The following is a 16,828-nucleotide window of genomic DNA, read 5'->3' as shown; positions in this document are numbered from 1 at the left end:
CAAGAGAGCTCCTCTCGGCTCTTCCCCACAACTTTCGACCCGACGCGACAGTGTACCCACCGCCCATTCAACAACAGATTTAACCATAGATATCAGTGAATAAGGCACGTTAATAAGGTTTGTAATAAACCAAACTGTTTGTGAATCCGTCAAGATTTCAGCTACGTAGCTAAGAGTACTTTTGTGTCACTCACTTTACATCCACTACAATAGAGCGTAACAGAGTAGTTGACTGTGGCAAGATGGCCGCTGTTTAGCTACGCTGACGACTCCCCCTTGTGCCGATTTCCGGCAAAAGATTCCAACACTTATCGCCACCGACATCGGATTGGTGCGGAGCACCTTTACTGTGTAACTCTGTGATTGGTACTGCTCTGTTCCGCTATTTTCTGTATTCTTCTCCCTTTTATTCCCTCCAACCTCCTGTAACCCCCAACCCTCCCCCTAGTTCCTTTCTTTGCTCGTTTCTCTCTCACTCTGTTCACTCATTCCATCCCTCCCTTCCTTAATCCCCTGTTCTTGTCCTCTCCTCCTGTCGGATCTGTTCTATTTCCCAGTGAGGTGACCTCATCTCATGGTTCTGCTTGCTTCAAGTGCTCACACGCATGCGCGCGCGTGCACGCACACACACACACACACACACACACACACACACACACACACACACACACACACACACACACACACACACACACACACACACACACACACACACACACACACACACACACACACACACACACACACACACACACACATCTTGGCACTCATGAGAAAGTGACACATTGCACACAGGCATGAACATATGTGAACACCACCATATGTACTGTACCCTGTGTATGCATGCATGCATGCGCAGATTGCGCACGCGCACGCGCACGCACACACACACACACACACACACACACACACACACACACACACACACACACACATTACCCTTTTGGTAATGTTTATGCACTCTTTTTGTATTGTTGCTTATATGCGCTGTTCCTCTCAAATAAAATTCAACACACGCACACTCGCTAATGTACATACTGTACATATACCCACACACAGGCATAAGGAATAAATTGTTACACAAATAGACAAAAGTACACAAAACTAAAAGACATTGTGCGCACATTTTTAGTGCACAGACACGTGCTCCAACGGCCACAGAGGAAACTATGATCTGATGAAAAGCATAGAAATGGAAGGATGTCCATGAACAGAGTCTTTATGACCTGAAACAAGAGGGAGGATTCTTCTCTCAGTTCCTTCCCTCTTTCTCTTTTTGAGCGGTGGTCACAACGCTCCTATACGTGGCCGTGTGTGTGGGTCTGTCTGTCTGTCTGTTTGTCTGTCTGTCTGTCTGTCTGTTTGTCTCCGTGTCCGTAGCCTGCACTCCTGCAGTAACCTTTTCTGACCACACATGTTAAGGGAGGGGCGCTGTTGCACACACACACACACACACACACACACACACACACACACACACACACACACACACACACACACACACACACACACACACACACACACACACACACACACACACACACACACCACCGCTCAGTTCACACGAGTGTGATTTTTTCCCCTTCTCTTCCATGTTTTCCCTCTCTCTAGTCTCAAGTCTTCTCTCGTCTCCATTGGCATAATTGCTTCACAAAGTCCAGCTTCATTCTGAGTTTACAGAGGAAGGGAATCCCAATATCCCTCAAACGTGACAGAATGAGTCCACATCATGTGTCAATGTATACAACTTTATTTAACCTTGCCTGATTTGAAGTGTGCGCTAGAAACACATGAAATATGCACAAATAAGTGCATTTACTCAAGTACTGTAGGCCTACTTGAGTACAATTTTGAAGTATGTTTTACTTTACTTGAGTATTTCCAATTTCCAGTACTTTTACTTCTACTCTTAAGCTAAATGATTGCCCCAGAATAGGTACACTAGGGTTCATGTGGTTAACTGACCACTGTAGTAGAAGTACAGTATGTCTGAGTTAAAGTTTAATCACATGAGCTCAAATTTAATAGAGTCACTAAACCAATTGAAAGTAAACACTGTCACGCTGCTTTCAGCTTCAAAACAACTTGTCCCCCGTGTGATAAGACGATTTTCAGCAAACATCAAAAAACACACGGCCGTATAAATCAGGCTCAAGTGACAATTTCAGAGAAATACAGAAAACAGGGAAGAAAGATTTACTGAAAGAGTGAGAGCGAGGCGGGACAGAATGACAGACAGGAAGACGGAATGACAGACACTGGTGTTTGGGAGTTCAGGTTCACAGTTGATGAGTGAGTGGATTAGTGAAAAGACAGCCAAATGGTACAGGCAGGGGTGTCACACAGGGGGGGGAAAGTGGGACTGAATTACTAGGGCCCAAGGTGGAGGGGCCTTCCATTATACTTTAGCTATTGAAAAATAGTAGATATAAAAGCTCACAGCGTGGCACCGAGTGCCGTGCTCCAAGCTTGTAGATCTGCTATTTTGGAACAGTCGTGAAAATGTGTGCAAATCTTTGAATTTATGTATTTTTTAAGCGAACATTTCAAACTCAAATTTTGCTTCTGGGCGGGGTCCCTGGAACTAAATATTTTGAGATGGGGGTCCGTGGCCAAATACATATCATTTTGGGGGTCCTTCACATGAAAAGGTTTGAGCACCACTGACATGGAAACATAGGTTTTTAAAATCTTAGAAGGATTTGAAATATTCAAAGACTTGCACAATTTTTCACAATTTTTCAAAAATAGCCGATCTTAAAGCTTGCAGCGCAGCACTCGGTGCCACGCTGTGAGCTTGTATATCTGCTATTTTTAATGCGTTCCAAGTCTAAATGTGTTAAACCCCCTCCCCCTATGAAGAACATTCATGGGGGGCCCGCAGTGAATCCTTGTACCCAGGGCCCAGAATTTGGTGCGATACCCCTGGGTGTAGGACCTTTTTTAACATGGTAAAGAATGTGGGCTAATCCCCTGTCGCTAGCATTGCCATGGGCAGGACAACTTCAACATGCAAATAATAAAGTCTCAAACATTCAGCTGAATCTCATCACACAATTTGTTAACAACTTGGCTATCTCAACTTGGCTATCTCTTTTGTTCTCATGACATGATGACACATACTAGATCACTCACTGTGGCTAATATAAACAAGTGCGCACGCACAAGCGGGCGCACACGGCACGCACACTCAAAGAGGTAGGATGACAGATTCTGTCCTGGTTAACGTAAAGCATTTACAGAGGTGTGTCTATGAGGAGAAAACATTAACATTTTCACACTTACTACATTTTGATATCTTCTCCATTATCAACAAAGGACAACCAACACAGGGTTTTTGACTGGGATACCAAAGCTACATTCAGACATCCTGAGATTGACATTACAGGAATACAGGTTCCTGCAGCCTTTTGAGGATTGGGCCGATTGACAGCCAATGATACTTTTGCAAATGTTCCCATGGCCATGGCGTGTGTAAGCCACAGCACTGCCGCAGCTTGTTTCTAAGCAAACTATTTATTGTAGCCAATACATAGATCACGTTGTTGTTCCGTATTGATTAATATGGCAAATGCAGCCTCTTTGTTTTCGCTGTTAACCTACACATGAGGTACCAACACTCAGTGGCCTCTGGAGGTTGACAGCCAAACCGTGTAACCAGTTACTCAGTTCTTCTTGGGCCCATGATAAACCTAGTATCGTGGCTTGTTCGTATCGTGGTTCAATTTAATTCAATTTTATAATAGTGCTGAATCACAACAAGTTGTTTCAAGACACTTTACATAATAGCAGAGTCCCCACATTGTCCCGCCCAACAGGCCTGGCCCACTGCCATTCCACTTTTGGGCAATCGGCATAGAACAGAGTTAATCAGTTCTTCCTTGGCAAATGCATTCATAATTGCTCAAGATATTCTGCAAACAGACAGAGAAGGACAGAAAGATACGACTGCAGACATACACAGAAATAGACAAACATGCAACAAAACCTTAGTGGAGCTTCCAGACAAGAGGATCAGCAAAATAATAATAATTGAATCAACATTTTATAATGGTAAAAATGTACTTGTGTTTTCTCTCTAGTTACTTAAATATTCACCCTGAACAGTGCAGTAAGAAGAAAATCATGCCACAAAGGCCATGAGATGAAACTATGTGGAGATGCCAAAACCAAAGCACACTTCACTGTTCTTTATCAGACTAAAATAACAAAGCAGAGCTCTTTGTACCTGGAGTCTGAAGACAACACAACTAAACAGGTGTGTGTGTGTGTGTGTGTGTGTGTGTGTGTGTGTGTGTGTGTGTGTGTGAGAGAGTGTGAGTGTGAGTGTGAGTGTGAGTGTGAGTGTGTGTGAGAGTGTGAGTGTGAGTGTGAGTGTGTGTGTGTGTGTGTGTGTGTGTGTGTGTGTGTGTGTGTGTGTTCTTGTTGGTCCATGTGCTTATGCTTATACTGTACTACATTGCCCTTTCAAGCTCAATTACATTGGTTTTTGGGTGATTATGTATGTGTTCTACTGAAGCAGATATGGCTTTGACACACAATGAGCCCACAGTCAAATCCAATAGACTCTGCTTAACAGAACACAATGGAGGGATAGAAAGGCTTTGTGTGGTGGAGGCTTTTCCCAATTGTATTCAAACTTGGCTTTCCAAACATATTATTTGATAGAGCTATAAACTGGATAAAACATTTAAACAGGACAACACCATAATAAGCCTTTTACAAAGTACAAAGCTAAGAGTGTATGCCTTCTTATATTGATAGATTTTTCAGAACAAGTACAACAACATAAATAAATGCATTTAATTGCAGCTCAGTGTGTGTGTGTGTGTGTGTGTGTGTGTGTGTGTGTGTGTGTGTGTGTGTGTGTGTGTGTGTGTGTGTGTGTGCGTGTGCGTGTGCGTGTGCGTGTGCGTGACACAACAGCGCAGCTTGGTCACCAGCGGTATTGCAGCTCGGAGGTATATGGAGGGACATAGGGACATGGGGACATAGGAACGGCCAAAGTCACTCTGAGGAGCGGCTGACCACCTCTCAAACATAGCAGAGACAGCATGAGTCTTCTCCTCTTCTGTGAAGCTTGCATTGCAAAGACTTGTGTGTACACCGTACTTAAACTTGTGTGAAGCCACCCGATCAGCCCTGCAGAACAATACCTCATCTGAATAATGCCTCTGTCCTGAAATGATCCCCACAGCTGTGAATTCACAATTCAAACTCATTTTGCATAATGCATTATGGGTCAAATTCCTTCTTCCATGGGCTATATCTAAATCAACAGACATAGATGCCATCCATGTACAGTGACTCATAATGGAGTACATATGTCAGTGATATAATGTAACTGATAACGTCAGTTGTCTGGACGTGGAAAACAGGCCAGCCTGTCAACATTAGTCATGACTTGAGAATGAGAAGTCTCTTTGGAAAACACTTGGTATCATTTATCTTACGAGGAGCACATTTGTATCTTGGAGGAAAAAGAAATTGGCCGTGTAATTACAGATGTTTTAGCTTAAAAATACATTGGAAGTCTTGTGAAAGATCTGCACGCCTGATTTATATTTTAATAAGTCTGATTATTAACACTTCAGTCAGTGGCTTTAAACATCCTGAACATGCAGTACATTTTTGAAAGTGGACTTAATTCCAAATTGAAAACCCTTTGTCTTCAGCTGTTTCATATTTCCCGTTTACAATGACATAATTGAGCAACAATTGAAAGGCAATAAATTCTCATGGAATACTGTCACGGGTGTTGTTAGGCATGCTGTGAAGCAGGATAATGACACAACGAATGCATTCAGTCAGCAATAGTCTTTTGTACACCTTGGGGCAGTGAAGGGAAAGCCCCTTCTTGTGTGTTTTTTCCTAGAGCCAAATAAAGTACATCCTAAAAACAAATTATGGGAAAGTTACATTTTCCCTTTAACTTTCCTTTCGTTTTGTTTTTTATATTTGTTTAAACCTCCAAGTATACAGACACAAATATCAAATGAAAAATGCAGAATATTTATAACTAAAATTACATAACAATTACATAACAAAGCTGTGTTTTTGCATTTTTTTATATATATATATTTTTCTCCTCTTGAAGAAATGTACAAATGAAATGAATGAAAAATAAATAATAAATAATAATAATAATAAATCACTGCGCATTCAAGATCATCTTTTTCAGAAGATGTTCAAAAATAGCATTTTTCTTTTCTTTTCTTTTTCCTTTTCTCTTTTGAGAACTACTGTTCTAAACTACTGTTCTAAATCCTAAGAACTTTCTGAAGAACTTGCTGTATACACTATATATAGCTAAACTAAATGACACAGATAATTTACCGGTTTTAATGGGGCCCGACACCAGTATGAACATTCTTTTGTGTGCAAATTGCAGCTGGAAACAGGTGTCTTCAAGGTGGAACATTTTACAATATTACAGTGTTTTTAAATGGCATTGTTTAACCTCTGGACCATTTTATTTTCATGTGTTGTTGTTTATCTGTTTGTTACTTCTACTCCAGCCCCTTATACCTCTCCATCACCACTGATCTCCATAACGTTACCATGGGGAGAAAGAGAAAAGGTAAAAGAACGAGATAGCCTGTGTGTGTGTGTGTGTGTGTGTGTGTGTGTGTGTGTGTGTGTGTGTGTGTGTGTGTGTGTGTGTGTGCGTGCTCATGTTTGTGTATGCTTAGGACTACTGTACAGCCATTTGATCTCTCTCTAAGCCTTGCAGGTGGATTTCAACATCAAAGATACTGTAGCCACACACACACACACACACACACACACACACACACACACACACACACACACACACACACACACACACAATTGAACAGATACCAGGCTCTTTCATTTGCAGGTGAATAATAACAGTAAGCTGATATCTTCACAAAGTAGAAAGTCTGACTGTCACCCCAAGGCACTCTGTGAAGTCCATTACAGAACATGTACAACAACTAAACTAAACACTGCTTTGAAGCTCGTTTTCTAAGCCATGCATTACAAATTTCAAAATGTTATTCATTTTTGTCTCCACCAGCCGAAGGCATGGGGGAGAGTATGTTTTCCTCTCCGTCCGTGCGTCCGTCCGTGCGTCCGTCCGTGCGTCCGTGCGTCCTCGCAGTTTGTGAGCGCCAAATCTCAGTCGCCGTTGGCCCGGTCGCTGCCAAAGTGACACACATTCCCTGGATGCCAATCTAGAACCTCTGCCCTAAATTTTTCAAATGGGCCTTTTCTAGCGCCAACTAGTGGCCGATGTTTGCTAAACACATTTCTGTACACTACTCTTACAGATTTTGTCCAAAAATCCTACAAATCGGTAGGCAATATCTCGACAGTCATGTGATCGACACGGATCTGTCCGATTTTGCATATTCCATCCTGATTGGCTAAGATTGGCTTCCAAAGTTTGTGGGATTCAGCCGTTTTGAACAAAATGCCTCAAATCACAAACGCAAACTGCAATTATCATGAAATGCCACTTAATTTTTTTTAAATCAGCCTCATGGTGGCGCTATAACAGCCCGATTTGTGGTTTTACCTATAACTCCACCGATCAGTTTCAAACTTTGTAAGCGCACTCCCTAGAGGCTAAGGATAAACCTTTGCCCTGCATTTTTCACATCAGCCTTTTATAGCGCCACCTTTGGGCCGACTTATGTAAAACCCATTTTTGGATATTACTCCTTGAGATTTTATCCAAAAATCATGCAAATCGGTACACAGTATCTCTATAGTCATGTGATCAAGTCCGATCCGTCTGATATTTCATATTCCATCCTGATTGGCTAATATTAGCTTCCAAAGTTTGCAAGATTGCTCCGTTTTTGAACAAAATGCCTCAAATCATCAACGCAGCTTGTGATTACCGTGACATTTGCCACACATATTCCCACTAGGTCAAGGAACAAATGCTACCTTTTTAACATTGTCCTGTTATAGCGCCACCAGCAGGTAGACTTTAACAAAACACATTTTTGGAACACAATGCTTGAAATCATGCATGCAGCGTCCGATTGCCATGAAAGATCTAAGGTGAAGAACATATGCCACCCTTTTTACATTGGCCTATTATACAGTAGCACCACCAGGACGCACGGCCTGGTGGAGACCTGTGCTCGGAAGAGCACTGCTTCTAGTTTATTTTTGTTTTCACTACAAGAAAGAACCAAACCAACATCAAAGGTTTTATTCATATTCTTTATTAGTGTGTAAAGCCCTATATATTTTCTATTCTATGATTCTATTTATTTTCCTTATACTGTCTATAGTTGCGTTTCCATAAAGCCTGTTAATGCGCATTAAGGGTTTTGCAAAAAATCTTTTTATGGAAACACTTCGAATACATTTTCATTATCCGCAAAAACTTTTATCCGCTTGGAGGTGGATTTTGAGGCTTTAGCGAATAAACTAAATACGCATTAGTGAATGGAAACGGTTCAGCCAATAAATGCGAATAAATGATGACGTTCTGGTCCATTGTATTAGCATTAGCCCACAAAACACACCGTCTGAACTCTGTGTGTAAATTCCTCCGTTTTCACAACGTGCCAGCTCCAGCTGTAGCTCTTTACAGACTCCGACAGAACTTAAAGCTATACTCTGTAACTTTTCCAATAGAACCAATCTTAAAATTGTCCTATCTATTAAATCGCTAACACCCACTCCGTTAATTTCAGCCCCTAAAGCCTCTTTATATGTTTTCTATGAGCCGTGAGGGGGGTTGCATTTCGCTGCAAAATTACGTCATCTGCATCTTTCCGTATTCGTTGTATATACATTGGCCAATCACAGCACGGATCATACACTATGTCTTGCCGTCTCTTCAGGAAGTAGCTTGCCTCAGCAACAGTGTTTACGCTGGTTTTGGAGTCTTGCCTGTTACTCCCCAATGCCTGGTCGCAGAGGAACGTGAGACCCCTCTAAAGATGCGTCTCGGCGAGGTGAAAGCGGTCGGTCGGTGTTGCGGCCCTGCTCCGGTGGTCTGCGGCGACCCCGGGCGAAAAATGGACGAAAAAAGCAATACCGCTACTGACCAGTAGAGCAACTTCCATAGTATAGCTTTAAAACGAAGATTTGTACAAGCTAAACTTATAACAAACTGTCTCAGTATCACGTTCAGTCTCTGTTTATGTGTTGTTTGTTTGTGTCGCTCTTCTGCGACCTGGCGTTTCCAAGGACCCTAAGCACAACGGTGGGGGCAAGGAGGTATAGTGATTCTGACACTAGCAGGCACCTAGGCCACCTGTAAATATCCCGTCTGTCACAAGAAAACCTTGTAAAGATGAAATATCCTGAACGACAATTCTTCAATGTCTTTTAATAATTTTTAAAAGACCTTTCCGCTAGTTTAGCGCACTGGGTCCCCTCAGCAAACAATACACATGTACAAGTCTTCATAGCTGAGGTTACCAAGAAGCAAACAATGGAAAAGAAAGGAAAAAGACTATGGTTTGAATTATACTGTGTTTAGGTTGACTACAGTGATGGATCTCCCTCTCTCTCTCTCTCTCTCTCTCTCTCTCTCTCTCTCTCTCTCTCTCTCTCTCTCTCTCTAACATATGTTGGCCATTATGACAGCAATCAGAATCTTTCTGATGCATACCACATTCAAAGGTTTTATTCTCTGTGGAAAATCAAACAAGCATATCTGCAGGAAGACCATTAGTTAGATAAGTGTGTGTGTGTGTGTGTGTGTGTGTGTGTGTGTGTGTGTGTGTGTGTGTGTGTGTGTGTGTGTGTGTGTGTGTGTGTGTGTGTGTGCGCGCGTGTAGGGGTGTGTGTGTGTGTGTGTGTGTGTGTGTGTGTGTGTGTGTGTGTGTGTGTGTGTGTGTGTGCGTGCGCGCGAATGTGTGTGTGTGTGTGTGTGTGTGTGTGTGTGTGTGTGTGTGTGTGTGTGTGTGTGTGTGTGTGTGTGTGTGTGAGTGTCTGCCATGAAGGGGCATAAGAGATGCCCTCTACCTGCAGTTGAGTTGACAGCCAAGTACCTTGGCTGTTGCCCCCCCCCCCCCCCCCCCCCCCCCGCTCGCTCTCTCCACTTTTCCACAGCCCCCACTGGACTCCCTCTGTCTTTTTGGAGCTGTGTGGAGCTCCCTATACGTGGCCGTGTGTGTATCCGTCTATGTGGGTCCGTATGTAGCCTCAAGAATGTGGTGAAGTACCTTTTATGACCACACATGTTAAGGGAGGGGCGCTGTTTTCAACTGCAATACACACACACACACACACACACACACACACACACACACACACACACACACACACACACACACACACACACACACACACACACACACACACACACACACACACACACAGCTCCACTTCGAACAGAGGTTCGATTTTTTTCAGTGTGTGTCTGTCTCAGCGGCTATTAATAGAACATAGCAGGGCTGGAGGTGTCAAAACTAGACGGGACAAAATTTCACTCTTTCACACACGCACACACAGAATGACACAGCTAAAAGCACAGACATGGTGTGTGTGTGTGTGTGTGTAAACAGTATATGCCTCAGAAGAATGAGCAGTTATCCCCCCTTTCTCTCTTTGTGTTTAATACCGTCAAAACGGCATCTGTTCATAGTCAAAGTCTACCTAGTTTGGACAGAGATCAAACTTATTCATGGCTATCTTTTTGTCTTAACCTTTAACACACACACACAAACATACACACACATGGACTGCTGGGCAAAGCCAGCGAGGCCAGATGTTGCAGGATTGAGGGACAGGTGTGTGTGTGTGTGTGTGTGTGTGTGTGTGTGTGTGGGGGGGGGGGGGGGGGGGGGGGGGGGGGGGGGTAAAGAGAAAAGCCATTGGCAGAGCTTCAAACAGTAGCCTGACAGATTTACGATGCGCCCAAAAGAGCAACCAAGCACACATAACATACAGTAGTGTGGAGAGGAGACTGAGCTCACCGGCCAGTGATGAGCACACAACATCCACATAGGAACTCTGATATACTGTGACTGAAGTAGGCTTGATTTCGTAGACTAAAACTATGACTAAAAGGTTTGTCGACTGCCTTATTTTCACTGACGAAAACTAAGAACTAAGCAAAAACTAAGCAATGATGACTAAAAGTAAGTTTAGTAAATAAACTTCTAAATATATTGACAAATATATCAACAAATGAAAACGAGACTAAAAAGTCATGGAGGGAGATCCAGTAAAACTAAAAGACAAGTTATTTTATGGTTGGTTGTGCTCGGGTGTTGGGCTCTGAAAATAGCCGATCTACAAGCTCACAACGCGTAGATCGGCTATATTTTCAGAGCGCAACCAAATGCAAAATCAGGCATTATGACCCCATCAAGGTACCAACTGTAGATTTAGTTGACTAAAACTAGACTAGAACTAAAACATTTCAGATGACTAAAATATGACAAAAAATGTTATTCAAAAGACTATGACTAAAACTAAATCTAAACTTCCTGTCAATATCAACACTAGATTGAAGTGATGACTACAGCATGGCTTGTCAGTGGTCGCCTCTGCTGGCACATACAAATGCCAATGCAGCACCGGCGGTGACACACAAACACAAATGTATTGTTGCTCTTTTGTGTACACACGCGTGCACACAAACACACGTTCTGTCAGGTGCGTTCATGTATTCCTACCTCGTGAGTTGGTAGCCAGGTCTGCTACTTTCTGGAAAGCATCCAGGAAGGCGGCTGCGGCAACCACTGTCGCCCTGTCAACATAAAAACAAAGGTTTTGTGAAGATAACACAAAACGTTAAGTGACAAGAAACAGTGAACAATAGAAGGGCTTTGTCCCTTCCCTTCACAAACACACACATAAGAAAGAAAGGGAAACAAAAACAACTTCCACATGAAAAATCAAACCCATCAGTTTGAAGTGGAGTGGTGCATTTGATCAGCTATACCCTGTGTGTGTGTGTGTATGTGCGTGTGCGTGTGTGTGTGTGTGTGGGGGGGGGGGGGGGGGGGCTGCTCAACAGCGCCGCTTGGTCACCAAGTGGCATTGCAGATGTTTGTGCTGCATATAGGGACACCGGACACACTAAGTCAAGAGTCGCCGCTCCATATGCTGTTATCCAATATACATTACCCAGAGACTGAACATAATTAAGTTATCTGTGCCTTCATTGCTCATTTTAAGACAACTTCAATCATTTTCAACCTCTCTTTGTGTAATTGGTACAAAAAACCTGCCTAACAGTGACATCATCAATGGGAAATCCAAGCTAATAGAAACTGCAGGCTTTCTATTCCGGGAAAGTTATCCTGCTATAATGGAAACCAGTGTTCTCACGTTCATAAAAAACTGAACTGCTTAACACTGTTGTTGTTCTCTTGTACATGTATGTATGTCCATTATTGTGCATGTGCCTTAATGACAATAGGTGCCCCCACAGTAACTAACCACAGAGAACGTTTAAAACGTTATCTTGTTTCGTTTGTATCTTTGTTATGTCTTGTAGTGTTTTTTGTCTTGTTTATGTTGTCTGAATTGTATGTTAAAGTTCTATGTTTAAACGTATGAAAGTGTAACTCTGTCGGATACCCTCGAAAACGAGATGATTCATCTCAAGGGTTTATTCCTAATAAAATAATTTCAATCATCATCATCTTAAATTCACCCTGTGAAGGACACAGCCCTTGTGGGTTGAGTGTGACTGTAAACACAGAGAGAGAATAAGGACTACCATGTCTCCATGTGTGTTCCCATTCTGCTATGTTTGGAATGTCTATGATGTGACCCCTCGGAGGTCCTGGCAGACCTGGAATCTGCCCATCTCATCAGGGTGAGGAGCTGTTTGGCAGAGTCTGGCAAACTTGCAGGTCATTAAAAGTAGTATATTGTGGTATGTGAGCATGCAATCCATTCTAAACATGAACAGAGGGGCAGTCAGGGGTGAACTCAAAAGATATGGTGCTTGACTACAGCCTCCAGCATGCCGTTGCAACTGATCATTTCCATTAATCATCACTCTGCAATTCATCCAAGCCAATAAAGAGCTGTTAGACATAAACTAAAGACAAAATTATGATTGAAATCTCAACAGGAATAATATGACAAACCAGAAGCAGTGCTCTTCCGAGCACAGGTCTCCGTCAGGTCAGCTATGTTATTGTGGCCTCCAGGTGGTGCTATAATAGTCCAACGTGAAAAGGGTGCCATAAGAGTCAGATGTGAAAAATGCAGGGCAAAGGTTTTTCCTTGGCCTCTAGGGAGTGTGCATCTGTTTTACACTGGTCGGTGGAGTTAGGTAAAAACAAGAATCAGCCTGTTATAGCGCCACCATGAGGCTGATTTGAAAAAATTGCATTTCTAGGCCTAGTGGGAATGTGCATGCAAAATGTCACGGAACTCGCACTCCATGTTCATGATTTGATGTTCATCATGAACTTCCAAAGTTCATGATGAACTTTGGAAGCTAATCTTAGACAATAAAGATGGAATATGAAAAATCTGAAGATTTAATGACTATTCCTTAATTCGTTTAATGACTATCAGAGATACTGTGTACCAATTTGCGTGATTTTTGGGACCAATTCTGTAGGAGTACAGTCAAAAAATGTGTTTTGCACAAATTCTCCTCCTGGTGGCAGGAACAGGCCCATGTGAAAAATGTGGGGCAGAGGTTCTGCTCTGGCACCCAGGGAGTGTGTGTGAACAGTTTCACTGCCATCGTGGCAACGGTGCCGGAGATTAGCCTTTCACAGACATAATGACGGGATTGACGGACGGATGGACGGACGGACGGACGGACGGACGGACAGGGTGCAAAACATAGTCTCCCCATGCCTTTCGGCCTGGTGGAGACAATAACTAAACAGAAAGCAAAAGCAAACATGAGATACACACGCATGTTTTGTTATCTGATCTAGTGAGACTACTTATCAGCTGTGCCTGTGTGTGCTACAAACAGAAAACAAAGCCAAGGGCAGCATGCAACTAAGCACAATAGTCTGGTGTGCAAACTAGGTTTGTCGATGACTGTGTGGGTTCAAGTTGAGCTCACAACTGACGATGCAGGTTTCATCCTCTGCCTCCAACCCATCTTTCTTCCCCTCTTTATTTGAACAGTATGTAAGCGTGCATTACAACATGGGCTGTTTTAGGTAGGTCAAGTATTTTTCCATTCCCAAAGACCTGCCTTAGGAGATGAGGCTGCACAATGTCAGCGGCAGGTCTTAATATGCCAGAGCTAGGAGCTAATGTTTTATGGTGTACTTGTTACAGTGTAACACAAGGGCTGAACTCCTTTTTCAAACTTGTATCTTGTATCAAACTCAGACACTCCCTGTCAGAAAGACAACCCGCAAAATGTTTATTGGAATTTGGAAATACTGACAACATGACAGTTAATGGCTTAAAGACGGACTGCAACGGATGTTATCCACTTGCTCCACTTCCTTATGGTGACGAATATCCTAGTGAAACGGTCCAGCCAGAAAGGTCAAAAAGTAGGAGGGCCATAACGCATTGAAGACATTAATATATAAAGACGGGCGGCGCTGCTTTTCACAGCTTTTCCGTAACAGCGCTCCTATTGACTTTAACAAGGCAGCGGCTACGGAAACGATTGTGTTCATAGGACGAGACGTCGGCCGGGGCTTGTGATTGGCTGAGGTCAGCACTCCGCTGTGAGGAGAGGACGAACGGGGAGGCGGGGGAAGGGGGGAGCCACAAAACCGCAGTGCAGTGAGCGGTGGCTCGTGGGGAGTTGTTAAAAGTTGAAGTAGTTGAAGTTGATTGACACAGGCACCTGTTCTGTCCCCATGTATTATTAAGTAGAATCGACATGTGTCATCACGCATTACGTTTTTGTTGGATCAATTAGGGCTGTACTTTTGATATTAAAATGCACAAACACATGATGTTTTTCACTTTTATGGGCATCTAGTGTATACCTGTATGATGACTACAGATATGCTCTCAAACATTTTTTTTTTTTTTTTTTTTCATTTCACTAGGTCTTTAATTGAGCTGTTTAAATACTGCAAGTGGATCAATTTAGATGTAGAACACTGAGGATTACATTCAATACAAGCTGTCAAGTTACAGTCTGTCGATTTAACTGAAACCCAACTTCACAGCGGATGATAAACCTAAATGTACAAACATACAAAGTACAGTGTTTTGTGCATTTGAATCCTTCCTGAGGTAAATATACAGGTTTTACTGTATTACTTCAATGTGTATGCACAGTACTCATGTTACATCTCTACAACGTACGCAAGTCTTCTATCTAAAGATGGACAAAAACAGTAATCGGTATGTAAACGAGGTCAGTAGTGACATGGTAGTGCATCACATACTGCCGTTCTGAAATGTTATCAACATATTTCACTAAAATACACAAAAGATAAGAGGCCAAGAAGAGAGCCTACACTTCAATGCTGATATACTGTATATTCAATATTATATAATGTTCTATTACAACAAATAGCTCTAATCTAAATTAGTTTATTAAGTTAGGCATGAGTCTATATTTCCATACAGCTAGCCTACAGTGAAAGCGTTATTAAGTTAGACTTCCATAATTGCTAAACTAAATACTTTATCAGATTCGAACATGTGACCATTCCTGATGACTACCGGTATAGCATGTTTTTTTAAGAAAGTATATTCTTCAGGGAGAGCGTAAAATGAGGGTCTGTATTAAATATAGTATACTGTAGTACAGGGGTCTTCAACGTTTTCAGGCCAAGGACCCCATAGTTGAGAGATGAAACAGGGACCCCCACAACATTTTCATAGATTCCATATAGTTTAATTGTTTGACAGCACGATCATCATTGTATTTTGGATTCGTGTCAATTTGTGTTTTCAGATACATATTTAACGACTTGAACCGTCAAATACATAACTTGACATTTCACTCTGTACTCAGTCTGCTCTTTTTCCCCTCTTACACCGAATGTATTTGCCAACAATAGACGATCTACACCTCGCAGCACGAGGCGTTGTGAGCTTGTAGATCTGCTATTTTTGGCTAAAGTTCTCAGAATATGGACGCAAGGATTCAAGTGGTTAATATAAAGTTTCTATTACACAAAGATTTGGAGGACCCCCTGTAGTAACTCTGAGGACCCCCTAGGGGTCACAGACCCCCTGTTGAAGACCATTGCTGTAGTATGAAAAAAAGTAAAACTTGAACCGTCTCATCTTCAAGATCGTAATCATTCTTTTATAAGCCGTCTACTCTCCACCATGATCGAAGGTGACTTTAATCTGTGACACCATTAAGGCAGGATAAATCATCTGATCATTCAACATAGAAAAATTGCAACATACTTATAGTAAACTAGAAGAAGTGCTCTTCCGAGCACAGGTCTCCACCAGGCCACGCGTCCTGGTGGTGCTATAATAGGCCAATGTAAAAAGGGTGGCATGTGTTCTTCACCAATCTTAGACCTTTCATGGCGCCACCATGAGGCTGATTTGAACATTTTGTAGTGTAATTTCTTCCTTGGCCTTTTGCGAATGTGCGTGCACAATTTCATTACAATTGCACGCTGTGTTTGATTTGAGGCATTTTGTTTGAAACGGATCAATCCTGTTTGGAGGCCAATCTTAGCCAATCAGGATGGAATATTTAATACGGGACAGATCCGTCTTGATCATATGACTGTAGAGATACTGTGTACTGATTTGTGTACATTTTTGGTAAAATCTGAAGGAGTAATATCAAAAAATGTGTCTTACATAAGTCGGCCTCCTGGTGGCCCAGCAATTGAACATATTTCCTGCATGAGAGCAACCTATTCTGTGGACAAAGCCTAGATACAATGTTCTAGATGTCATCCAGGGCTCTGGAGGTCAAATGGTCATATTGCCAAGAAAGTCCATG

The 16,828-nt window shown here is 42.4% G+C and overlaps 1 protein-coding gene across 2 annotated transcripts in view; it reads right to left on the bottom strand.

The window, feature by feature from the left end:
* The window catches only part of LOC308301218 (protein MTSS 1-like), an 88,399-nt gene that overhangs the window by 64,758 nt on the left and 6,813 nt on the right, over window positions 1-16,828 (bottom strand). For both annotated transcript variants that reach the window (XM_080745117.1, XM_080745118.1), the window contains exon 3: window positions 11,622-11,695. In XM_080745117.1, the coding sequence (XP_080601243.1) occupies window positions 11,622-11,695 (74 nt within the window). The remainder of the gene's footprint in view (window positions 1-11,621; window positions 11,696-16,828) is intronic.

This window comes from Nannobrachium achirus (assembly GCF_963921795.1).
Source record: "Nannobrachium achirus genome assembly, chromosome: 2".
Lineage (NCBI taxonomy): Eukaryota > Metazoa > Chordata > Actinopteri > Myctophiformes > Myctophidae > Nannobrachium > Nannobrachium achirus.
The sequence above is the reverse complement of the archived record's forward strand: the minus strand, read 5'-3'. Positions and strand labels throughout refer to the sequence as shown.